This window comes from Epinephelus fuscoguttatus, linkage group LG6 (genome assembly GCF_011397635.1).
Source record: "Epinephelus fuscoguttatus linkage group LG6, E.fuscoguttatus.final_Chr_v1".
In the NCBI taxonomy this organism is placed as follows: Eukaryota; Metazoa; Chordata; class Actinopteri; order Perciformes; family Serranidae; genus Epinephelus; species Epinephelus fuscoguttatus.
Genome location: NC_064757.1, coordinates 44,102,675 through 44,129,039, shown reverse-complemented (window position 1 = coordinate 44,129,039; position 26,365 = coordinate 44,102,675). Strand labels below are relative to the sequence as shown.

General features: G+C 41.5%; 1 protein-coding gene across 1 annotated transcript in view; it reads right to left on the bottom strand.

Moving 5' to 3' along the window:
- Window positions 1-26,365, bottom strand: part of znf608 (zinc finger protein 608) — an 89,949-nt gene that overhangs the window by 24,603 nt on the left and 38,981 nt on the right. Inside the window, exons 2-3 of the mRNA XM_049579628.1 lie at window positions 21,532-21,802; window positions 4,453-4,540 (exon numbers count right to left, since the gene is read on the bottom strand). Of these exons, the coding sequence (XP_049435585.1) occupies window positions 4,453-4,540; window positions 21,532-21,802 (359 nt within the window). The remainder of the gene's footprint in view (window positions 1-4,452; window positions 4,541-21,531; window positions 21,803-26,365) is intronic.

Genomic DNA, 26,365 nt, shown 5'->3' with positions numbered 1-26,365 from the left:
CTTGGAAAGAGACTTTATGCAAACTGTACATTTCCTGCTAAAACAGAAGTGTATTTTGTCCATGACCAAACGTGGACATGTGATGAGGTCGGAGTGAGAATGGGTTGGAAATTACCTCAAGGCGTTTTTGAGATATTGCGTCCATGAGGATGGGACAGACAGATGGACGGCCACCTGTAACATAACACCTCGGGCTACAGCTATCGTGGGCGCGGAGGCATAATTGACCTATGGCTAAGTCCTGCCCTCAAACGTGATGAGCCAATCACAGTGCGTATAGCCATTCCCATACACTGGGACATTCTCTGCCTGGACGTCCATTGAAATGCATTACAGAAAGTCAGTTTTGTTCGGTTTTATGAGCTTTTTCTGAGATTTGAAGTTTAAAAATGGTCAAACGGTGTGCATGGGGTACATGCAACTCTGACACAAGGTATCCTGAGAGGCTGGGCGACCAGGTGTATTTTTACACTTTAAACCACATCTCAACCGAGAAAAGTGTCTCCTTTGGATAAAGTTGTGTGGTAACGTTAGACCACAACATCAACTCAACGTGAATAAGATTAACAATGATGTCTACATCTGTTCTAAGGTAAGTCAACATTGTGTTTGAGGCAACATATTGTCACTTTGCTGGAAAGAAATATAAAGTTATCTTTAACATCTCTAGCTAACGTTAGCTAAAGTTAGCCTAACGTTAGCTCCTAGCTGCGTTGTTCATCATGTCACCTTGTTTGCTGGGAGTTCATTAGCCTATTTTGTTCTAGTTTTGTACTTTGGTGATGGTACATCATTGTTAGCTGTTGTCCAAAGGGCTCTAGTTAAGCTAACGTTAACTTCTGGAGCTTAGCTTCATTAACTTATCTGTAATGGCAGAGATAACAAAGGTTGGCAAACGTTATGCTGAATGATTCAGTGTAAATACTGTAGCACCAAACTAACGGAGAGACACTCTTGGTAAAGATGGTAAAAAGGCCGTTATCCTTTTCTCATATTCTGAGCCAAAAACCTTAACTTCAGTGGCACTTTAACTTGTTGTCTTTGATGGTGACGGCAACCAGATGCGGTTCACAAGCGTACACTGTGACCTGTAAATTCTGGCTTGTAATTTAAGCTTTTCATCGACCTTCTCAACAATAAAATGATGAATATATCCCTCCAATGCGTAGTTTAGGCCCTTTTGGTTACTTCTCAATGACATCTGATCGTTATGTCCCCAAAAATCATCAGTTGCCTCCTGTGAAATGCCGTGTACTGTGACACCTGCCATAGCGCCGCTCACTGAATGTTGATAGTTTGTCTGAGTGAGTGGAGGGGGCGTGGCTTAGCCATAGGTCAATTACCGTTTTTTTTCAATGGAGTCATAGATGGGTAACTAAAGCTGTTAACAGCTTCCCCCTTGAAATGAGCTGTTTGACGAAAAGGTAGGCAGTGAAAATACTCTCAATATAGCCTACACTTACACTGATATTGATTTGTTTAGGCAACTAAAATATGTTTTGTTGCTGACCTTTCTTCACAGCAGTACATTGTGAAGCTTCTGTGTCAGTGCTTCTCCAAACTGAGGGCGTGCCGACTGACATCTACTGGCTATGGATATCTACTCCATACATACCACTTCAAAAAATCTGAACTATCCCTTTCAGCTGAAAAATTGAAGCTCATAAGTTGTTTTTGTTTTTTATCATATCTAACGTGTTATAATGTATTTGCTTTTTTGTGCTCTTAATTTAACCATTACATAATTTTTTGTGTTTCATTCACATTTGATTCCACTGCATTATATAATAAAACAGCATTCAGTCACTGCTGACAGTCAGCAGCGACAAGAGTCCAAATGGAAAAAAGCAATTCAGTCCCTGGTTTCTGAGATTAAGCTGTAATTGCCATGACAACAATCATTTACATACAGCAGCAATAATTGAGAGGATTCAGCCCCGTGAGGAGGGACTGTCACATTTTCCACTCAGCAATTACAAAAAACACTCTCCATCTGTAAAACCGTTGGGCTGGAGAGTGGAGAGCGATTCTGTTAGAGCTCATCAGTCAATTTAGCCCTTTCTGTCATTTTAGCAGCATTAAAGCACTTTAAAAATAAACAAGTGTTCTTTTCATTTAATCAAATAAACAATCAGCAGCAAATAAAAACCAATAAGAGGAACAATAAAATGATTAAACATAAAAGGGAAATACACCAAGCACAAGTGAGTCAGAACAATTATATGAGACCTGTCCTTAATGTGTTTAGAATGAGGATTGATTTGAAATATAATTTTTGGCCTGATTGAACCGAACTGAGGCCACACGCTTACCTACTGTCTGACAGAAACACAGTTCCTGTACAGAAAGACAGCACAGCGTTCACTCATCATGCAGCTTTGTTGCTGGTGTCCTAATTTGGTACGTCTGTATCACCCTGTGGCAACGTGACCAGGCAATCACCACTTCAGCGACATGATGTGCTGGTTTTAAGGATTAAAAGTCATAGTCAATGCCAGCTGACACTGTGTGTACATGGGAACAAAGACATTAACACATGTAACTGTAACTAGCTGCCCAACAGGAAGCAGAGCTTTCTATATTTATATTTTCTGTGACCATGATTGTTCTCTTACCTGAAAAAATACTGTTCAAGAAACCTGTTTCCAAAAGAAATGCACCGATTGTGAAACTCTGGGCTGGTTTTGACATTTTTGTTGCTGTTGTTTATGTTTTCATTGTTATTTATATCCCCTATTGTTGCAGGGAAACAACAGAAATCTTCATTATGAAAAAATTACAATAACTTTATGAAACAACCTAAAAACAACCTTCTCTCACAAGAAGGTTGTTTCTTTTCACAAAAAGAAAAACACATCTGCTTCAAAAGTCTTTTGACTACATAAACATCATCATAATTCTCTAATATCTGTTTCACATTGCTGTGAAAACAACACATTTCTCCTTCAAACATCTGGATTTATTCAAGTTTCTCACCAAAAACTACATTTTACAAGACTGCGTATGAACACATCTTGAGAATGTTATAATTTACCTTCATCCAACACTCATTTTTACTGAAGAGAGCTTGAACGCATCATAATGTAACTCCATGCAACTTTCATCAGCTGTTAGTTTCAGCTACCAGCTGCATAGAGCTAATGTTAACGAGCTCTCCCAGTGTTTCACCACACTTACAATCTATGCGTGGCTGTAGCAGACAACGGGGATTTCTAAATTCAGAGGTTTTTATGGGTCCGTGAACACAGCGCAGGCGGGAGCACCATTTTCCCCTCAGCAGCAGTTTGTAGAGTTTTGAGTGGCGGTGTGGATAACTGATCAGATCAGATTGATGGATGAAAGAAGCTGTTTGTGAGTGAAAGCAAACTTTCGACCCAGTGTACTGAAGGTCTAGTTTCACTTTCACTTTGCCCGTCTTCTGCCGCTCCATCTGTGCCGTCAGTCTGTGGTGCAACAAATAACCAAAAGGTATATATAATCCAGCGCCGCACCTAATGAACGGTCCTGCTCCAAAAATTGAGAATCACAATGTGGCGGCAGATGTTTTAATCGTGGCGGTGTGTCACAAATAAATGAATGTGTGGGACGTGACTGGAGAGAGTTTACTGCGTCCTTTTGTCCTGGCAGCGTCCTGGGGAAGATCTCTGTTTGTCTCAAGCACATTTTCTAGTGTCCCCGAGATGACAGGACGATGGGACGACATTAGCCTCTGGCACTGCTTTTTGTGCAAAATTGAAGTGACACAACAGTAAAAACATCAGCCACTGCCATCAGTGAATGTCATTTTGTTCATTTTATTCGCTGATAAGCTGATGGCGGACGACAAGGTTATCAGCCGATAACAATGTGCAGCCAATAAATCAGTGCATCCCTCGTTTCCAGTTAAACATTGATTTAACTGGGGAGATTGAGAAGTGGCTCTGAAATGTTTGTTAGCTTACTAGCATAGCAACTCAGTATATGAACCAAACTCCCTCCAAAATTTGCTGATACAAAACTATGAATGCTATGAATTTAGTTTGTCTGATGCAAGCTGTTACAGCCGCCATCCTATGCTACCAAGCAAAATGCTAACGTTTCAACAACCTAACTTTTCAGGTCAATATCAGAGGCAGTGAGGGGTGAGGAAAAAAATCGATTCTTAGATGCATCCCTATTCTAAATTAATAGATTATGTTTCGATGCATGAGAGTCAGTATTGGGACATTTAAAACTCTATTCTGTTCTCATGTCTCCTTCAAAAGTTTCATCATTTCACTTTAAAAGTGCACTTAGTTTGAACCAACCCTCCTAAAGTCCATTCACTTTGAGTCTCAACAGTGAGCTGAGAGGGAATGTGGAGATTTTGGGAAATGCTATGATATAAATATTATATGAATATGAATAAATAAATTAATAAATAATTTATAAATAACATTTGAGGCAGAGAGAAAGAACAAAGTGCAGTATCACCTTGGAGGAGCCCAGTCGTGTTTGGTGCAGTCTAACAGAGTCCCCACATAGGTCCTCTTCCTCCACGTCACATTCACCACCAGCACACCTGTCAATCACAGCGGACAGAGACAGAGCAGTTAGTACTGGAGCTGCTGGGACAACAACAGGCTTCTGTGTCAGGGTGAAGAGGTCCAGCCCAGTTGCTGGAAAACCATGTTGACATTGTGCGTTTCTGCAAACCACGGATACTTTACATTTGAATGTTTCACACGGATCATTTCAATGTTTCTGGAGTGATGGAGTATATGAGCTGACTTTGTCATCAGGAGGTGGAGGGGTTGGTAAACAACAAAGCCGGTTTTGATTTAGTGAGTACTTCCTGTGTTTCTAGCGGCTCTTTTGGCAGGAAGAGTGGTTGTTTTTACCAAGACGTCGCTGCTTTTCCAGCAGGGACTGTGCCTCCAAAACTGGGTATTTTAACCCAAACATGACCTTTAACTATATAGCCAAGCCTAAACCTAACCACACATTCACCACAGCGTTGTTGACACATAATGTTTCAATACATCTGCTTCATAATAAGTAGGGCTGTCCCCCAATAGTCGACCAAAAGTTAGTCGACCAGAAAGGTCACTAGTCGCCAAGATTTCATTGGTCGTTTAGTCACAGAAAAAACAAAAAAAAACAAAACTGAAACTTTATTAGGAGCTGCACCTTGTCAAAATAAATCCAAACCTATATGACTGGACCATGTGTAGTCTCTATATATACAGACTCTACATTCAGTGAATGTAGAGTCTGTAGGTAAACCCCGGAGATCTTGCCTCTTGATATTGACCAATGATGTTTGAGCCGGCTGCAGTTGTTCCCAGGTTAATCGGTCCGTGCAGTGAATTAACGAGGCGGAATATAATTGGCATCACTGCAAACTCTGAATCCATCGCAATGGTTCAGCATATTTACTTATATATAAACAGAAGTCGGAAACCTCCTCGCCTCCTCCGCCCAAATCAAACCGGAATGCCAAAAAATCAGGGGTCTGCCCCCAGAGGCTGTATCACCATCTGCCAGAAGCCAAACGCCAAATACAGCTGATGGGTTCCGAGAATGGACCACATGTGACTTTACTTTGAAAGGACAGACACAGGAAGTGTCCACGCTCAGCAGTCAGACAGGAGTCAGGTTAATCTCCAGGGCTGGTACCTGCGGTTATTCCACAGGCTAGTTAATAACATGTCGGGCAGGAAATCCAAAGTGTGGGATCATTTTGAGAAGACTAGTCCACTGATGGACCCTGATGATGACTTTTGGTTGACAAGGAAAAGTCTTAGTCGGGGGCAGCCCTAATAATAACATTCAAATGTAAAGTATTGGCGGTTTGCAGACACGTACAATGCCAACATTTATTCTGGTGATTGGATTGAGAGGTCAGAGAGAAACACACGGTGCAGGACTTAAAGCGGAAATATGAGCAGTTTGATTTACATCATAAACAATCTTCAATCACAAAATAATCTTTAGTGATATTTAAAGTTTTATCCCAAAATGTTTATCCTTCTGAAACAGATGTGGCATGACATTAATCTGTCAGTAATCAAACAGATAAAACCAAATAAATTCTAGAGGAAATAAGGTCTTAAAATGCATTTCTCATGGTGAGGGATTTTCACATCAATCATAAAATAAAAAACAAAAGTTTGACTATTACAGAATCAAACAGTGGTACAGCTGTGTTCAAAGGCACCACTGATTCGCAGCAACAAAAGACAACATATCAAACTGTGTGAAAGGAGCTTTTCACCTTTTGTTCACCTTTATCAGACTTTGTGAGCAGCACTTCTCTTTGTAGCTCTGCAGAAATACTCAGCCCTTTGTTCTCGCTTGTATCTAATGAGGAAACTAATGAAACACTGATAAAAGACAAATGTGCAGGAATAAAAAGAGGAGCACACTGCACCTCAGAAGGAGGAAAAATCAATGTGACGAGCAGACGGCAGTTAACAGTTTGGAAATGAAAAGCTGCAGCAACCTGAAGGACTGAGTTCACAGTTTTAAGAGGCTCAAATTGTTTTCCAAACGGTTTGTTACAGCCTCTGTGAAATTGCTCAAAGTGATATCAGTCAGCAGCATCAGAGCAGAAAAACACAGCCTTCCGTTCCTGTCAGGTATTTGGTCCCAGGGAAAATTTAGTCTTTAAGGTTTAAAGTCTAATCTGAGAACTGGTGACCCCTAAGCCATCTGAAATAAACATCCCTCTCTTCCTCTTCCTCTCTTTCTTTCTCTCACTCTCAGACTGACATTTGAAAACCATTAACCTCCGTTTTGTGATGCGCCAGCGGCATCGCAGAGCAAATCAAATCCTGGATGCATTACAGCTTTGAAACGAGGTTTGACTGCAACACACGACTCCTTGCTCTTCAATTAAGCCTGATGGCCGCCGCCATCACAAAACACTCTCACAGACAGATGAGAGCTGGGGAACACGGCCAAGTGTGTCGCTCAGTTTGACAAAAGGTGGATGTGATGAGGCAGATTTTTGTTTCGCTACAAATCTTTAGATAATGAGCTGGATGGATTTAATCAGTCAACAACTTCATATTCCCAATGTCCTCTGTCAATACTCCTTCAGTCGCTTTGAGGTTTGATCAAATATATTTTCTTCATTTTTTGCAGCTGCAATATTCTAAATAATGTCAACACACATAAACATCATGCCAAGGATAACTACCATCACGGCTTACCAGCATCCATGCCTGTGAAAACATGGATGCTTCACACATATCCCCCCCCCACCCCCCCGCAGCACAGGAGATCTATGCAATCAGCACAGTTTCAAGGACGGCAACCGAAAATTAGAGTCACCAATTCAGTATCCGACCAAATGTCTCCCCTTCTGTTCCTGAGATATGATGTTGTAATGATATGTATGATGTTGATCCAAAGTATGTTTTGTGAGGTTGCAGTGACCTTGTCCTTTGACCTTCACCCACCAAATTCTAATCAGTTCATGCTTGAGTCCAAGTTGACATTTGTGCCGAATAGGCCTGTCACGATATGCGATAAGTCGGTTAATTGCATGGGAAATTTAAAGGGAGACGGTAACTTTTCCGGCCGTGATTAATCGCCATATCCATGCGTGTTTGTTTTCCTCGTCTCTGTCCACCAAAGAGACTGGACGACAAGAGCGTTCACTGCCGTGCATCGTCTGGCAGCCAGGTGAGTTGGTTCATTGGCGTAATGAACGGAGGGAAAGCTCTTGTCATCGAGTGTCTTTGTCTCTGTGGTGGAGGCAGGGCGTAAGAGAAAGACATGGAACTTGTTCCTAAACCAAACGCCACGGCCCCTGTGTGGGAGTGTTTTGGATTTAAACCAAATGACAGAGGGGAGCCCAGCAATGTGGACGAGCTGGTGTGCCGGGTTTGTTCTAAAACCATCACAACAAAATGAGCGAATACAACCAACTTAAGTGCACACCTGAGAGTGAGAGACTGACAGTCAATTTCTTTGTATTTATTTATTTATTTTGATATTTTTACGTGTTATTTCGGATATTTAAATTTTCTTTTTTTTTTTGCATTCGTTAATATTCTTGTTAAATAAATGTTTATTTCTCTTGAAAAAGGTGTACTTGCATCAATATGCCTTTATTATCATTATATAAGTTTAAAAAATGGTCTAAAAACAGCAAAATTACAACAATAATAAAAATGGTCTTAAAAGCACAATATTACGCAATATTATCGCTTATCGCAATAATTTCTGACACAATTTATCGCCCAGCAAAATTTGTTATCATGACTAGTGCCGAATTTGAAGAAATTTTGCGTTTGTGGAGCTATAGTGTTCATGAGTTTGAGACAGACGCAAGTTCACAGTCACCTTGACCTTTGACGGCAGCCCTGTTACTTGAATAAGTAAACACTGACCAACGGGACCAGACTGGCCGACCCGTATGCTCTCACTCAGTGGATGGATGATGTCACAGGAAGCCAATCTTACAAAGGAGGACCACACTTGTTTGTTTTGCTATGGAAGCTAACGTTAGCTAATGTGCTAAAAAGTTAGCGTTGCAGAGAAATCCAATCTTCCTCTTAATCCCTCCCCAGTTTCTGATGAGGTGGACATGATAACCCTTAATACACATAACCTTATTCATCCCTACAACAGGAAATACTTTTTCCCTAACCTGATATGAAGTGTGCGCTGCACATGTGAGCATTTTTGATGATGGCCTCCGTCCAGTCCTTTGGTCTTATCACATTTAACCATAGTTGTCTTTGTTTTGTGGCCTCGGACCAGACAAGTTCCAATAATCTTTTGGAGTTCAGTCTCCAGAGTCTCATTCACTGAGCTGTCATCACGTCTGTTTGGTTTTTAAAACATTGAGCGTCTGTATGTCGGTGACTTCAGGGTTTGTTTGTGATCACACAGTGTTCATGTTCTCACTTCATGTTCCCTCTCTTCCTCCCTGCCTCGCCTACCCTGTCTGCCTTTTTTTTAATCTCACCACACACTGCACATAATAATAAAACAAATTCATGAGGAAATTAAAAATAAGTGTCTCTCCTTCAAAGTCCACATTCATTCCAGGCTGCTTTTTATCACCTCTCTGTCGTCTCGTCTACTGATTTTCTATTCATCTGATGATTCTGTAATTGCAGGTCAAACGTGCAGCTGATCCTGCTCCTAAAATAAATAAAAAAAGATTTCACAAATGGACAAAACATGTTTAAATTCACACGTGACATGCCTCACTCTGTATCATCTGTCTCTGCTTCTTTGCTCTGTCAGTATTTCCAGTCATGTTTCAGCTGCTGCTTGACATTAAGCTCTCAGCAGGTGTGTGTGCAACAATTATCCTGTATAAACAGTCATCTATCTGGAGGTTACGACACTGTGGTGGCTGCTGTGGACCAATCTACACCTCCCTGTCTCCTTAAATGACATTTATATCGTACTCAGTTGTTCATTCCTCATATGTTGTGCTGCCAAGCATCATCGCTGGCTGGAGGTGGTCGGGGCGGATGGTGGGCGTGCAAAGCACAGGGCCGTGACCCCAGATCCACCACAGTCTGACTCGTGACTTCAGTTAATGTTGATAAAAACATGTTTGAAGTCACTGTGGACCTTTTCTGTATTAAACCAGACCACGATCTGTCTCTAACCTGAACTGGAGGGTTTCAAACTAAAACAGTGTGACTGAACAATGTGGGAAAATAATGTAATCGTAATTTTTGAACACCAATATTACGATTTTTCTTTAAAGTTTCTTAACTTCTGTATCATCCACAAGTAATACACCATTCTATAATATAACCAACACAGCACTGGATGCAGTCAACATATTAACAGCTCCGGACACTAATTATGGTTCTACCCATGTTCTCACAGGTTTACATATGCTTTCCTACAAACAGCAGTGCACCCAAATTCGTACACATCCCATGCATTTTGAAAGGCTACGATCACGCGACCAATGTGCTGATGTCAATAAACAAGGAAGTAGTCCCGCGAGTTTTTAAGGAAGCAGGTTGCGGCGGTGGATGGGTCACAGGACTTTTACTCGAAGAAGTGTGTTCGGATCCGTGTGAATTCTGAGTCATTTTAAGGTCCTCAAATTAAGAAAAAGCATGTTGGCCAAATCTACAAGTTCATTTTAAAGCCGATATTGGTTACGTACTGATATTATCGTGCATCACTCAGTAGCAAATCTAAAGACACCCAACCATGTTTCTTTTATTGTCCAAACCTAACCTCTATAACTTTACGGTAATTATGTAACTGTACTCTAAGATGTAACACCATTTGTGAGGCGCAAATTCAAAGGATATCATACAAACCGCTCCATGAGAATACGTTGGTCGACCAATCGCCTCATGAGAGTAGGTGTTTCTGTGGTGATCTGGAGAGTTCAAGGATGAGGCCAATCACGGAGTTCTTTCTTCATGCACGTTTAATTACGAGCTCGGATCAACATGGCTACATGCAGAAGCTATGTGATGAGTGTGAATAGAGAGAGAAACACAGCTTATATAGGATGGTGGCATGTATACTATTACCTAAAATGGTGCTCTGACACATTTGACTTGACCTTGGGCCAACTAAAATTAGTCTAACTTGTCCATTCATCAGTAAGCCTAGCACTTCTGACGCTATGATGTCTGTCATAACGGAACATGATCCCCAGGGGGTCTTGACCAAGTTTCCATTGGTCAGTGGAGAGGGAGAGACTGGAGGGTGGGCACAATGTGCCTACAGCAACGCATTTTGCCACCACGACGGGGCTACAAGTTGTAAACACTGAATGAGTGGCCCCGTTAGCGAACGCATGTTAGCTTCCTCCCGACCTGAGTGGTGCGCAGTGCAGAGCAGCCAACAAACCAGTGGAGACCGGAGGTTGGGCATGGTTCCACATGTCTATGCAGTTAATCAATACAATATAGTATTGACATATTTTTGTGTGGCAATATTGTATAGTCACACAGTGCCAAATATCGATTTTTTTATTATATGAATTATCTTATCTTGTATATAATGACGAAAACTCTGTCTGTCACCGTCTGTGTGTGTGTTCCACGTTTTTCTCCTCACTGACTTGGTCAATCCATGTGAAATTTGGCACAGTGGTAGAGGGTCATGGGAGGATGCCAATGAAGCAATATTACATCAATTGGCCAAAGGGGGGCGCTATAGCAACCCATTGAAATGTCAAACTTTGAATGGGCATATCTCATGCCCCGTATGTCGTAGAGACATGAAACTTTGCACAGAGATGCCTCTCCTCATGAGGAACACATTTGCCTCAAGAACCCATAACTTCCGCTTATATAGATTGTCCGCCATTTTGAATTGTTTGAAAAACACTTCAAATAGATCTCTTCCTAGGAAGTTTGAGCGATCTGCATGAAACTCGTCTCGTCTTGTCTCGTCGTCCCCCGCTTATCCGGGTCCGGGTCGCGGGGGCAGCAGCCTCAGCAAAGAAGCCCAGACAGTCCTCTCCCCAGCCACCTCCGTCAGCTCTTCCGAGGGAACCCCAAGGCGTTCCCAGGCCAGCCGGGCGATGTAATCCCTCCAGCGTGTCCTGGGGCGGCCCCGAGGTCTCCTCCAGGTTGGACATGCCCGAAATACCTCCCAAGGGAGGCGTCAGGGAGGCATCCTTACTAGATGCCCGAACTACCTCAACTGGCTCCTCTCGATGTGGAGGAGCAGCGGCTCTACTCCGAGTCCCTCCCGGATGTCCGAGCTCCTCACCCTATCTCTAAGGCTGAGCCCAGCCACCCTGCGGAGGAAACTCATTTCAGCCGCTTGTACTCGCGATCTCGTTCTTTCGGTCACTACCATGAAACTGGGTGAACATAATCTAGGGAGCAATATCTAAAGTTCCCTCTTGGCAAAAGTTGGAAAACTTCCTAAAACTGAGCTTCTATAAGGCAATGAATATTGCGGAGGGCGTGGCTCATCACATAAAGGTGTAGAACATCTCAAGGGTTTCACCCATCACCACGCAACTTTGTAGGCATATGACCACACATAATCTGAGGGGACCCCTCCATTATTGAGCCCATCAAACAAAATGGGGGCGCTAGAGAGCTCATTTCTTATCTAGGCCTAACCGCCATATGGATTTTTACTAAACTTGGTAGATATGTAGAACAGGACGCCTCAAGGTGACTGGAGAAATTTAACTCTAATTGGCAACTGGGTGGCGCTATAACAGCAGAAAAATGCTTCAAAATGGCTAAAATGCGACCGATCGCTGTGGCTCCCCCTGTGGACCAATGTTGGTGTTTTTTTCTAATGTTTGGTATGACTAAGTCATGGTATGGTATGCTGTACATAATCACGGAAACTGTCAGTGTGTCATTCTGTCAGTCAGTCATTCTGTCTGTCCCACGTTTTTCTACTCACTGACGTGGTCAATCTATGTGAAACTGCACATAGGCATTGAGGACTGGCATAGGTAGAAGGGGACAAAGCTACCAATGGCTATGGACTAGTTAACATTACAAATACAAATTAAACTCTAGGTAGCCCACTAGAATAATATAATACATTTATTTTTCAGTCCACTAGATAATTTTTGCTTCTGCAAAAATAAACTGAAAACTTTATCTCATTAGACAAAACAGACGTTGACAACGTTTTCCCTTTGGGGACATAATTTACAGTCGAAAAAAGGTAATAAATCACAATATATCGAAATATATTTCATTGCAATACTGAGCATATTGCAACATATTTAAAACTGTAATGATATGCTATCATGACTTAAGAATTGCGATAATATCATATTGTTGATTCCCACCCCTCAGGCTGAGTCAAAGGAGCACAGGATTAAAAGGAAAGGCCTCTTGGATTTCATTCTTTTTTTTCTTAACTGGTTAGTTACTGGTTAATGGGTGTCGGCCTTGACTGACATCCCTAGTTTCTATTGTTAAAACCTTAACAAAGCTCCATATCCAAAGTTACATCATGTTTGTTTTCTACTTGTTCTTCTCGTCTTTATAAATAATTTGGATTTCTGTTTGACGGTGTGGTTTGGATGGAGGCAGAAAAAGGAAGGATCGAGCCGAGTCTAGTTACCCAGCAGAGCCAAATAATATTTGTCCGACACAAAAGCACTCGTAAAATCATGAGTTATAATTATTATTATTTTTCTGTAAAGATTACTGTGTTCCTCAGGCTAGCTGTTCCCAGTTGTTTCCAGTCTTTATGCTAAGCTAAGCTAACAGACAGCTGGCTTTGTATTTACTGTACAGACATGACAGTGGTGTTAATCTTTTCACCAGACAGTGAGTCGGTGTATCTTTCCCTGAAACGCATCTTTCCTTTAAAGCAAACATCATGAAGCTGCTACATTACAGTTTATTATTTTACATGTGTGTTTACAGTAATTATCAATAATCCTTGTAATTGACTTTATCTGTGGCAGCCAGTGAGACAGACAGGCAGTCAGTCAGTCAGACAGACAGACAGAGCATCTTGAAGTCAGACAGTATGTGGAGCTCAGCTAAGAGTCGAGCTAATCACCATCTGATTAGCGCTCATCAGACTCCGGTCTCCTGCAGGGAGGAGGAGGAAGAGGGAGGAGATGAGAGGGGGTGAAATGGTGGTCTCATCGTCTTCTCCTCTCCGTCTTTCCAATTAGTATTCTGCTTAATTAACATGCAACTAGCGTCTTCCCCTCATATCCCTCCGCCGTCATGAGGAGGGGGCTCCAGTTATCCCTCCGCCTCCTGAACCGTAGTCCCCGAGCGGCAGGGAGGACGCCTCAGAATGAAAACCACAAGAACAAAAAGATACTCTTTCGTGTCTCTCCTTGTCTTCGCCTCTCTTTCACCTTGTCCGTCGAAAATGGTCCGTCTTCATCCCTCTGTCTCTTTCAGTCTCTGTCTTTACATTCCTCTCCATCTCTCCGTCCCTCCGGTGGTTTAAAAATATAGACAAAACCTCTGTTACCATTCTGTCCATCTCCTCACTTCTCTCCCTCTCCTCCTCATCTATCCGTCCATCCTGTCAGACCAAGCACTGAATCCATTTTCTCACTCCTTTATCCACTTCTGTCCCTCCATCTTTGTCCTTGTTCCTCAGACTCTCCCTGTGTGCACTAAATGAATCACTGTATATCTGATATTAGTATTTGATAGTATATCACAGAGTGTGTCTCTATATATCTACTAATGGCAGTGTGTATGCAGAGCTCCAGACTTATCATCCTATTATTTCTGTATCTTGTTGCTCTGCTTCGCTTCACTGATGCTGCTGCAGTTTGTTTACTCTCACAAACCTGGAAACACGACGCTTTGATGTTTTCTGTTTGCATTTATTTCCTCCACTGAGGAGGCGATGCGTTTGGTCCTGCTCGTTCGTTTGTCTGTTTGTTTCTTAGAAGGAAATCTCAGAAATATCTGATCAGATCTGAGTCAGATTTGGTGGAAAGTTCAGCCACGGGCCGCAGAATCAGCGAGGGATATTTCACAGGACTTAACCGGGGACATCACTGAACATTTTCACTATTTGCTTCTGAGCTACAGCTCTTAAATCAGACCTGCCACTTGACTAATACTGATTTCAATATAAATCATTCTGACATGATAAATAGATTGATTTATAGGGAGTGATTAATATGTGTTTGAGGGATATGAAACTTCCTGTGACTGCTGAAAAGGCTTTGATGTATCATCTGCATACAACAGTACATTATGAGTTCTTGTAACGCCAGCAGTTTCCTTCACTACATCTACATTTACAAATATTCAAAGTCAGGATTAAGAGTGGCAGAAAGTTAAATGTTCTTAGTAGCCGTTTATATCTACATGGGGACTTTGCGCCACCAGAGCAAGCAGCCCCTCCATCACAAGCAATGCTTTCTTTACATGAAACTGTTTTGTTCAGTGTTTTCACCAGTTGAAATCATTTGGTCCGTTTGTTTTGGAGAAAAAGAGATATCTGTGAATAATTCAGCTTCCGTTAAATCTCCTGAACGTCTGGATCTTTAGTTATAAGAGAAAGCACCCATCGATTATGAAAAATGTGTGTCGGCACATCGCAATATCTAAATCATTTTCCAACATTAGATTGATTTTAGAAGGCCATGGAAAATGACTTTTTGTCTCCTTCCACAAAGATTTTTGTTTCAAGCTACAATGTATTTAGGCCTAAAAAATATTTTTATACTCATGTTATAGTTTAGTGTCCTGTGGTGCAAACCTTTAAACCTCTGTAGCTTCAGTGCTATGTGCAAAAAGATAACGTACAGCCCTGCTGTTTATCTTAATAACATATTTAATGAATATGCCGTGCAGCTGTATCTTTTCAAATAGAGAAATAGATCCCTGTCTTCACTTTTTATTTTGATCACAGTCTGTTTTTTATAAAATTCGTAGAAAAATCAGAGATGTATATCATGTATCACCAGTCAGCCTGAAAATACTGAGATGTGAATTTTTGTCCATATCAGCCAGCCCTACCGTTAAACCACGATATTTTCTGAGATGTTATCGTATTGCAAACATCTCGTACCAACCCTGGGAAGCACACTGCAGATTGTATTTATTTGGCAGAAGAGTCAGCAGTGCAACAAACGCCCTGAAGAGCCTGAAGACGAAAGCCTAGCATCTTTGTGGCACCCGTTATCTCTGACTGAGGCTTTAGGGTTTGTCGAGGTCGGCTACGCCCGACTCGCTGCGATCCACCACTCTGATCTCACATCACTGATCACAAAGGTGTAAACAGTCCTCTCCAGATCCACTACATCTGAAGGATTTGTTTTAAGAGTCCATGTGTATGATTTAGAAGGATGTATTGGCAGAGATGGAATATATGTTTTCTTCAGTGTAAAATCACCTGAAAATAAGAATCGTTGTGTTTTTGTTATTTAGAGTGAGACATTTATATCTACAACGGGAGAAGGTCGTTGTTATGGAAAAATATTTAGTTTTCTATGGTATAAAGCATAAAAGCAGCATATCCTCACATTTGAGAACCAGAGAATATTCGGCATTAATTTCCTGATCGACTAATTGCTCTCTGCTACCTTTATAATTGAAACTGTGCAGCCTTGATGGAGGGTTGTGCTCTAGTTTCTCATTTTAAATGCTTTTCTTTAAATACTGAAGCATCATTTTAATCATTTCAGTGTTTATCATGTTTGATTTGTTGTGTTTCTTATGTCAGTTTTTCTTCTCTTCACCAGTTTAAGGCTGTCAAGGTCTGCATGACTGTTTTTTATCCACTGTCAGGTTTTCTCTCCCCCATCTCTCCGGGTGCATCTATACAAACACAGTGTGCAGCAGGAGATATATTATTCACTGTCTACCTCTCCTCTCTCCATCTCTCTGGCCTGTTTAGGAGCACTCTTCGCCCAGAATATATTCCCCTGTGTTATGTTTGTTTTTTCTTCTTCTTCTTTCTCTTTTTATATTTGCCTGGGCGGAGTGAGTAGCTCCAGTTAATTAATACTGGGCCGAGATACAAACGCCTCTCCGCCAAACTCAACACTCCACTTCAGAGGCCCCGCGACTGGCACAGAGAGATGGGCACCGAGAGATGGGATTATTCATTAGCAGCCTGCAGTAAGGTATTACACCTCCGCTGAGAGGCTGCAGTGCTGAGCGCTGTCCTCGTTAACGGCCTATCAAAGTGCGATGGCGTCGAAATCGGCGGGTGAATCATCAGGCCGTCTGATCCGCCGCCCGGTACTCCCCTGGTATCATTTTGTAGTGTTGGACAGGATTCTGGTTCTACTTTGCTTCATGTTTTGGACTTCACTATTCAGCTCAACGCCAAAACTGCTCTTATGAGTATATCCAGCGATGTTTAAAAAGAATCCACTTTGGTTATTTTAGTTTGGAAAAGTGTTCAGCAGCATCTATTTGTTCTTGCAGCATATGTTTCTCAAACCCACACTAGTTGTAATGACACCCAATTCTATTTGGACAAACAGGGTGCATCTGTGATGGTTTTAGGAGCAAACTGTGTTGAAATATGAAGCGTTTTAAATCCACATTCTCTCTACAAAGAGGTCATATTGAAAGGTGATGTTCAGGCAGAGGAAGCAGATGCAACATGATGTAAAACTGTCTTTGCTAAATTGTTAAGGAAACAAGTCCTCCAATGGCATCTTGGGAACACTCTGTGAAATGACGCGCCAATCGTTGGCACTATTTGTTAGTCAAAGGGACACTTGGCTGATTTTCAACCAGCTTTCCTAACAATGTGGGAATTCATTTCCCGTAACCACTGAGCAGTACAGGAGGAGGTGCACATTAATAATCCTCCAGGACTGTAACATGCTCATGTTTAACCCAAACAATGTGTCATGTGACTGCAGTTGGTTCACATCCAGGTCAGAACACCTTCTCACCACAAACCAACCGCACCAGAGTTCATTTGGAACCGGACTGAGACCACCTCTTCAAGAAGGTCTCAGTCTGGTGGTTTTGATGCACACCTGAGTGTGATTGCTGTGTTCACACCTGCCCAAACGAACCGCACTGAGGGGACAAACAAACTTGAGTTCAACTTAAAGGATAACTTCAGTATTTTTCAACCTGGGCCCTATTTCCCCATGTGTATGTGTGCGTATGATTCATAGGTACAACTCGTTCTAAAATTGGCTCAGTATTGAGGGAGGCGGATGCAGCAGGGAGACGCGAGGTAGATATGGGGGCAAATGCGTAAGTTATAAGTTTGCGCATTAAATGTGCTTTTTTTCGCCACTGACCGGTTCAGATTGCCAGTGCTATCTCTGTAAATAGCATACTAAGTGTTTCCCTTACCCTTCACTTCCTCTGGGCTGTGACGTCATCTCGCAAGAGCTTTGCTTGTTGCCGGAAGAAAACAGAGGAGCCATGCAGAGCGCCGCTCAGAGTGGCGCTGGTTGTCCCGGAGTACAGCTGAGAGTTTTACTGCATCGATTAAAAACAATGGTTCGTGTTTGTGCTTATCCGAATTGCAAGAACAGGATGTCGCGCAACACCCCGTACAGCTTTCATAGGCTGCCTTTGTCGGACGGCGAGGTGCTGAAGTTGTGGCTAGTTGTGCTACAAATGGATGCTAACACTCCTGTCCAGACACTGCGCCTTGCAGACCATCGGGTCTGCAGTGCTCACTTCTCCCAAGATGACTACTGACAGCTGAAGAAGAGAAGACATCCAATCCCGAAACACCTCTTCCTCAAGAAAACGGCTGTCCCACGAGTAGAGAGAGCTACAGACACAGTGGAGCAAAACTCTCGTGAGATGATGTCACACACAGCCCAGAGGTAAGGGAAAGGCTAGTATGCTATTTACAGAGATAGCACTGGCGATCTGAACCAGTCAGTGGCGAAAAAAAGCACTTTTAATGCGCAAACTTATACGGGACGCACTTGCCCTCGTTACCATTTTAGCTCGTTTCGTGGCTCCCGGCTGCATCCGCCTCCCTCAATACTGAACAATTTTAGAACGAGTTGTACCTATGAATCATACGCACACATACACATGGGGAAATAGGGCCCAGGTTGAAAAATACTGAAGTTATCCTTTAACCGAACCAAACAAGGTAGGTGTGAAAGCACCCTTAATCGTTCATTCTGCTGGGTCTAACAGTTTGCATTCACTCACAGCAGCTGCTCCTCTGCATCGATCTGATGCCAGATCAATTATACCCTCCAAAATCTAAGATGATATCTTGTCTTATATCATGATATATACTATCAATATATTGCCCAGTCCTACCCTGGTCTATATCAAAGGTTTACATTCTTTGGATGGGATGCAGTTATGTAACTGCTATCTCTGAATATCTGCACAGATCCTTACAGCAAAAATAAGCATCCACACAGCTATTTGTATTTGGAAATAACTTGAAATGCCCATTCCTGGTTATCACATGACCAAATCCCATATTTAGGTCACTCTTTAACAACTGCACTAACTCTATCCACTGATCAAACTTTGAGATGCAGATAGAAGCTCAGGAAATATAGTAGTTAAGATAATTTTGTCACATAGCCAGCGCTGTTGTTTTTCTGCTCAGTTAGTTAGTTAATTTTGGAAACACAGAAAGTCCAGTAAACCAGAAAAGCCACCTCTAAGTAGGTAGAAATATTTACTCAGCTTTGTGTCCAGACGAACTGTTTCCCTGGAGTTGTCACAAATTTGGATGCTGTCCTTCTGCAAAATGAAAAATCTCCAATTACAGCCTCCCTTGTTGGATTCATCCTGCAAACAACGCCGTCTTTAGTTTTAATGAGGAGGACCAAAACAAACCATTTGCTGGAAACTTGCACCTGAATTTTCACACCTCGCTTCCACTCAGCCAGCGCTCAGTAAAAATAGTTTGTGATCGTCAGTCTCTCTGTCTGGTTAGACTCGCAGACTCAGTGACAAACCGCTAATCCTCAAATGTGAAAACAACAGAAACTGTGCAGTGAGAGGTAAGTCTGAGTTCTTCCACACATCAAGGCTTTTGTCAAATTGAGTCAAGCATGGGGATCAGAAAAGCTGCTGATGTGTCTCCACCATCTTGGCTTTCACTGAGGCACGACTAAAGTCTTTTATTTACTCGTTTGACACATAAGACTCTCCGCGTCTTCACCAGTACAGACTGGAAACACTCAGACTTTCATGTTCGCTTACGTTCCTTTGCAAGACTTTCACTTTATTCACATCTCTGCTGAATTCAAAACACACAAACACACACGCACAAATCATACCACGTTATTGTGCCCCACATTGTTCAGCTCAGGACTTGCACACAAATATGAAGGTGAAAATTCTGACACAATGTCACTGCTTTTGACATATTCAATGAGAATAACAGCGTTTTTGCACATTTAAGTCCACTGGCCACAGATTATTTTGGTCCACTGACTTATATATTTTTATTCATGTGGCAAAGGAACAGTGTGTAACATCTGGGGAGATTTAGTGGCGTGTAGCCATTAGGAGATTACAACCAGTTGAAACTTCTCCTGGTTAGAATTTCTTCAGTGTTCATTGTTCAGGAGGTTTTTAACATGAGCTGAATTATCCACAGAGGTCTCCTCTTCTCCAAAACAAACAGACCAGGGGTCTCACTCATTAAACAATGCGTAGGATCTATGCTGTAAATGTACGCATGGAAAAAGGCCAAAATGGTGGCACCCAAAAATATTCAACAAATTACTACAATAGGGCGTCGCCAATTACCCACCTCCAAAAAAAAGTTCAAAAGCATGGATCAAAGTTTCTCCCATCAAGTCTCTTTTTATAGATCACAATGTTTGCATGGGAAGTGGAGCACGCCTCTTTCAGGCCTTGTTTTGTGTGTTTGCAACGTTTACAAATGAGACCCCAGGTGACACTGAATAAAGCATTTTTACACCACAAATCAGTGTTTCTACCCTGCAGCTGCTCAAGTGTGCTCACCTGTTTTCTCTCATAACTTAAAATCCAGACATTCAGGAGGTTTTAACCAGGAGCTGAATTATCTACAGAGGTCGCTTCGTCTCCAAAACAAACAAACCAGGTGATTTAAACCAATGAAAACACTGAATAAAGCAGTTTCACGATAGAAAAATAAGTGTTTTTCCAACTCTGTCTGGCACCTCGAGACAGGCTGCTAGATTAGCACCTGCTACGATATCATACAAAAAATGCATGCACAACAGTAAGTTTGATATCCTAAGAATTTGCACCCCCTGCACGATGTTAGGTCCTTAACGTACAGTTACATAATTAATGTAAAGTTGTGGAGGTTAGGTTTAGGCAATAAAAGTTACTTTGTTAAGTTTAGGGAAAGAAACATGGTGAGGATTTACCTTAAAATAACTCAAATTTCACACAGATCTGAACATGCGACTCCAGGACCTGGGCGAAATTTCAGGGGTTTTTTTTGGTGACCCATCCACCACCCAAACTTGCCTCCATACAAGCGCTCAGGACTGCTTCCTTATTTACTGCCGTCAGTGCATTGGTCATGTGATCGCAGCCTTTCAAAGTACGTGGGATATGTACGAGCTTGGGTGCAGTGTTTTCCCTAAGAAAACAAACACAACATTTGTGAGAACTACCTGCCTGCTAATATATGCTCACCTGTTTTGTCTGATAACTTAAGATCCAAATGTTCTGGACGTTTTTACCTGGAGCCAAATTATCCTCAGACGTCTCAAAATCTGTGGAATTTGCAATTTGCAGTCTCCACCACTAGATGCCACTAAATCCCCCTAAATCTTACAAACTGGACCGTTTTACACAATTTTATTTATCTTATTATTATTTACATTTAACATGTTTTTTAATTTTAATTGCATGTGGTTTTATGTTTTAAAATATCTGCCTCAAATTTCTGCTGCCAACCCGATACAGTGGAGGAGCAGGAAGGGATTTTATTTCTGCTATGACATCTTAAGAACTCAACAGCAACACATCTTTCAAGAACCAACACATCTGTAACTATGGATAATCCATAAAAATAGTCCCTATGAAATGTACTGTAGTTTTTTAGTACTTCTAGGAACAGATGTTCCATTTGCCTCCATTGTATTCGATGGAGGCAGAACTCTTTAAAGTTTCTGTACGTAAGTGTTTACCGGTGAGAGATCACTGTTTACTGTTCAGAAACACTCCTTACCTTCCTCAGTCTCGTGCCACACGATGCCCTCCAGGTTGACGCTGGTCCCGGGCTGGCAGGGTCCCAGACAGGCCGAGTCACCCTCCAGTGCTCCTGAGACGCCTCCATCCTGGGTGTTGGTGCCTATTGACCTCGTCCTCACCGCCAGCTGCTTCAGGTTGGAGGTGGGCAGGGCTGGAGGAGAGAAGGAAGGGGCCGAGGGCAGAGATGATCCGGGGGCCCCGGGGTGGCCTGGAGCAGGGGGAGCTGGCACCGTGAACATGGGGTCCACCTGGAGGGAAAAGGAAGGGATTCATATATGTTTTATAACCACAGTTTACTTCATTCCTATTTTTGAAGTAAATACATTTCTTAGTTCTATTCAGGTTTCATGTTTTATCCATCACACACTCAACATGTCTCTACACTGTGCAGTGAAATTCTTTGTTTCCCCTTTCCTCCCCAAAAATACAATATATACAACAAAGAATATATATGTAATAAAAATAAGACAACAAAGGTAAGTGAACAGAAACAAAGATAACACACAAACAAAGAAGATAAGACAATATCAACACAGATAAGGTACTAACGAAGATTAGTGAAAGGCAGCGAAGATAACGTGGTAACAAAGAAAAAAAGATAATTAAGATAAGATAATGTAAAGGAAGGTAAGGTATTCATAAAAAAGATAAGGTGATAATAAAGATAAGATGTGAACAAGGAAGATAAGATAATAGCAAAACGCTAAGATATTAACAACAAAGATGAGTGAATAGAAACAAAAATAACAGTAACAAAGAAGAGAAGATAATATCAGTGAAGATAAGGTAATATCAACAAAGACGAGGAAATTAGATGAAGATAAGGCAATAATGAAGATAACATAAAAACAAATAAAATGAGAATAACAATGAAGATAATGTAAAATGAATGATGGCAAGATGAAAACAATAGAGATGAGGTGATAACAAAGATAAGCTAACATTAATGAATATATGATCATATCAAGAAAGATAAGGTAATAAAAATGAAGATAAGGTAATATTTAGGAAAACAGGATAATGAGATGATAATAATGAAGGTAAGATATTATTATTACAGACGGATTATCGAGGAAGAAAAGATATTAACAACAAAGATAAGGTTAATCACAACTGAGATAAGGTATAAAAGCAAATGCAAATAAAAGATAATAAAAACAAAGTTAGCAGAATAAAAAAGATGCTGGCATAATAAAGAAGATTATCTTATATCAGCAAAGATGGCATAATGAAGATAGAATAATAACGAACATACAAAAATAATGAAGATCAACAAAGACAAGATAATAATGAAGATGTTATCAGTGAAGATTATAACAATGATCATGTCACCAAAAGCTCAGATAATAACGAAGATAATATCAACGCAGTTGAGATAACCAAGAACACGTCAACCAAGATAAGATGATACTGATTATAATGTCAACCAAGATAAGACTAGTCCATAGCCATTGGTAGCTCTGTCACCTTCTACCTATGCCAATCCTCAATGCCTATGTGCAGTTTCACATAGATTGACCACGTCAGTGAGTAGAAAAACGTGGGACAGACAGAATGACTGACTGACAGAATGACACACTGACAGTTTCCGTGATTATGTACAGCATACCATACCATGACTTAGTCATACCAAACATTAGAAACAACACCAACATTGGTCCACAGGGGGAGCCACAGCGATCGGTCGCATTTTAGCCATTTTGAAGCATTTTTCTGTTGTTATAGCGCCACCCAGTTGCCAATTAGAGTTAAATTTCTCCAGTCACCTTGAGGCGTCCTGTTCTACATATCTACCAAGTTTAGTAAAAATCCATATGGCGGTTAGGCCTAGATAAGAAATGAGCTCTCTAGCGCCCCCATTTTGTTTGATGGGGTCAATAATGGAGGGTCCCCTCAGATTATGTGTGGTCATATGCCTACAAAGTTGCGTGGTGATGGGTGAAACCCTTGAGATGTTCTACACCTTTATGTGATGAGCCACGCCCTCCGCAATATTCATTGCCTTATAGAAGCTCAGTTTTAGGAAGTTTTCCAACTTTTGCCAAGAGGGAACTTTAGATATTGCTCCCTAGATTATGTTCACCCAGTTTCATGCAGATCGCTCAAACTTCCTAGGAAGAGATCCATTTGAAGTGTTTTTCAAAAAATTCAAAATGGTGGAAAATCTATATAAGCGGAAGTTATGGGTTCTTGGGGCAAATGTGTTCCTCATGACGAGAGGCATCTCTGTGCAAAGCTTCATGTCTCTACCACATACGGGGCATGAGATATGCCCATTCAAAGTTTGACATTTCAATGGGTTGCTGTAGCGCCCCCCTTTGGCCAATTGATGTAATATTGCATTCACACACAGAGTTTTCATCATAGTAAGATATACTAAGATAAAACCAGGAATATATCAGCGAAGACCAGATTATAACAATGACAATATCAACAGAAGATAAGATAATAATGGCGATAAGATAAAACAACAAAGACAAGGTAATAACAAAGAAGATAGAATAATATCATCAGCATAATAACAACAAAGATTTGATAATAACAAAGAAGATAAAAGAACAACAAAGACAATAAGCTACATGTCATTAAATTTAATGGAAATTTACACCCATGGCTGTTCTGAATATTTATCCAGGGAAAAACCTGGAGGAAGTGACAGAGTCAAAAATACCAGTAAAAGATTATTAATGTCATTTCAATATTACTGACGTGGATCCATCTGACATCTGATTATTTGAATGTTGAAACTCCACTGTATAATGGAAAGACATTTTAGAAGAGGAGACATTTTCTCCAAATGTCACACCATTCATTATTCTATCCACAGTCTGCAGTTACCATCATCCTAATATTGAGTGGCAGCTAATCATCTCTCAACTATATCCAGACTTAGAAAATCTTTTTTTTTCACCCCGTCTATTTCCATTTATCTGCATCTACATGACTGGCACAGTCTGTGAGAGGCAAAGATCTCACTTCGGCTGGGACGAATGTTTCCAACCAACACATACATACAGGGGCTGCACATTATAATTAGCTGCCACTTGTGCACAGAACTTGGCAGAAATCTGCAACAGTATAATAAGGCAACATTACTGGAGCTCAGCCAGCGTGACTATAACACAGAAATGGTTTCTGTGCTGACACGGGAAATGAGATTTGTATGCTGTTTAAGTCGTCTGTGAGGATCAGCTTCTCTAAAATGGGGATCAGCAATATGCAGATTATTCATTGATTTGTGTGGTCCGGAGCTTCAACAAGACATTCAAGAGAAACCTGGATGTTACTCTCATATTTTGTCCCTTGTGTCAGTTAATCATCGAACATTTGACTCACCACACTGACACACACACACAGAGAGGAGCCTCCTGCAGCCTTCCAGAAAAACTTAATGTAACAGAAGTCATCTGAACAGTTTACTGAGCGTCCAGGATTATTAAAACACAAAGAGCCAAGTGTTCAAGATTAATTGTGCTGCACTGAAGATTTTGGGAAAGCTGCAGGAAGTTCATGCCCTTCTTTTTGGAGTCTGCATCAGTCAAATATGCCAGTACCAAGTATTAGAGTATTTCCTTTTAAAGTGAGCTTTTATAACTTTAACTGAACACTGACCTCTGTGGCAACAAGTTACATGAACAGAAAAATGGATAAATGTAAAACTCAGCTTCTTTTCATCTGTACGGTGCAGCTCGCCTCGACTCACTGTTAGTACCAGGTCCTTCTCTCTATTTCATTTTCCACTGCAGACAGACTGCATGAAACTGCTGTGACATCATCTTCAACGCCACACTCACTAAACCCAAACAGAGGAACGTCTGCACTTTGTCAGCTGTACAGTGTAGTGTGCACACTGTGAGACATTAGCCCTTTTTAAACAGGAGTTGTGCAAATTTGCAGGAAAGCCCAATCAGTCTTTTTTTCAGCATTGGCAGTATAAAAACAAAATCGGGGAGTGCAGCAAAATGCCGCCTACCTACTTTGTTTATACAGAATGTACCTTTTTCGGGGCAATGGGGGGCGTGAGCAAGTAACAAAACGTGTAGCTCAGCGTGTGACGTAAACAGTGACGTGGGAGGGAAGCCGCGGCTGGTCAGTCCTTCGGCGATTCTCTCATAAGTCGGCCCGTTCTTCATCGTCCCCGTCATCTGACGGTTAATGGCCTCTTCGTTTGCGAGGACAAGGAGGGCGCACAATTCCTTGTCTCCCCAGTTGCTCATCTTTACAGTGTCTGTCAGGTTTGTGTTTCCATGTGTGTAGCTTGGCATTAGGGCTGATAGGGTTAGCAGGGCCAGTCACGCCTTGTTCTAATACACCTGAAGATAATTACATCAGATCCAAAATGAGTTCTGTGGAGACCTCTAACTGACGGTTCAGACACCGTGCACAAACGCACTGCAGACGTGTGAAAGGACCAGAGTCAGATCATATTTCTGCTCTGCGCCAAGTCTCCAGCAGTGTTTCATAAAACCAAGAACACCGTTTTTCACTTCTCAAAGCCTGTGAGTGATCTTAACCACTGTCATCACCATGGTTACACGTAATGAAATACTAAGTCACCGGTGCCTATAAGAGCCTCACTCTTATCTCCACCACTTATTATGGTCCCAATTACAACAGCTCTGGGATATAATTCTGCTGAGAGAGCAGCAGCAATCAGCGATGAAGGATTTTTCTTGCCATTATGACTCAATAAAGATTACAGACTTGACAGATATCTCACTGCACGATATTCTTGAGTGATTTCCCAGTAAAAAAAAAAATGTTCTCTGTCTGTAAATACTTGAGAAAACAGCAGAGCTTTGTCAAGTCCA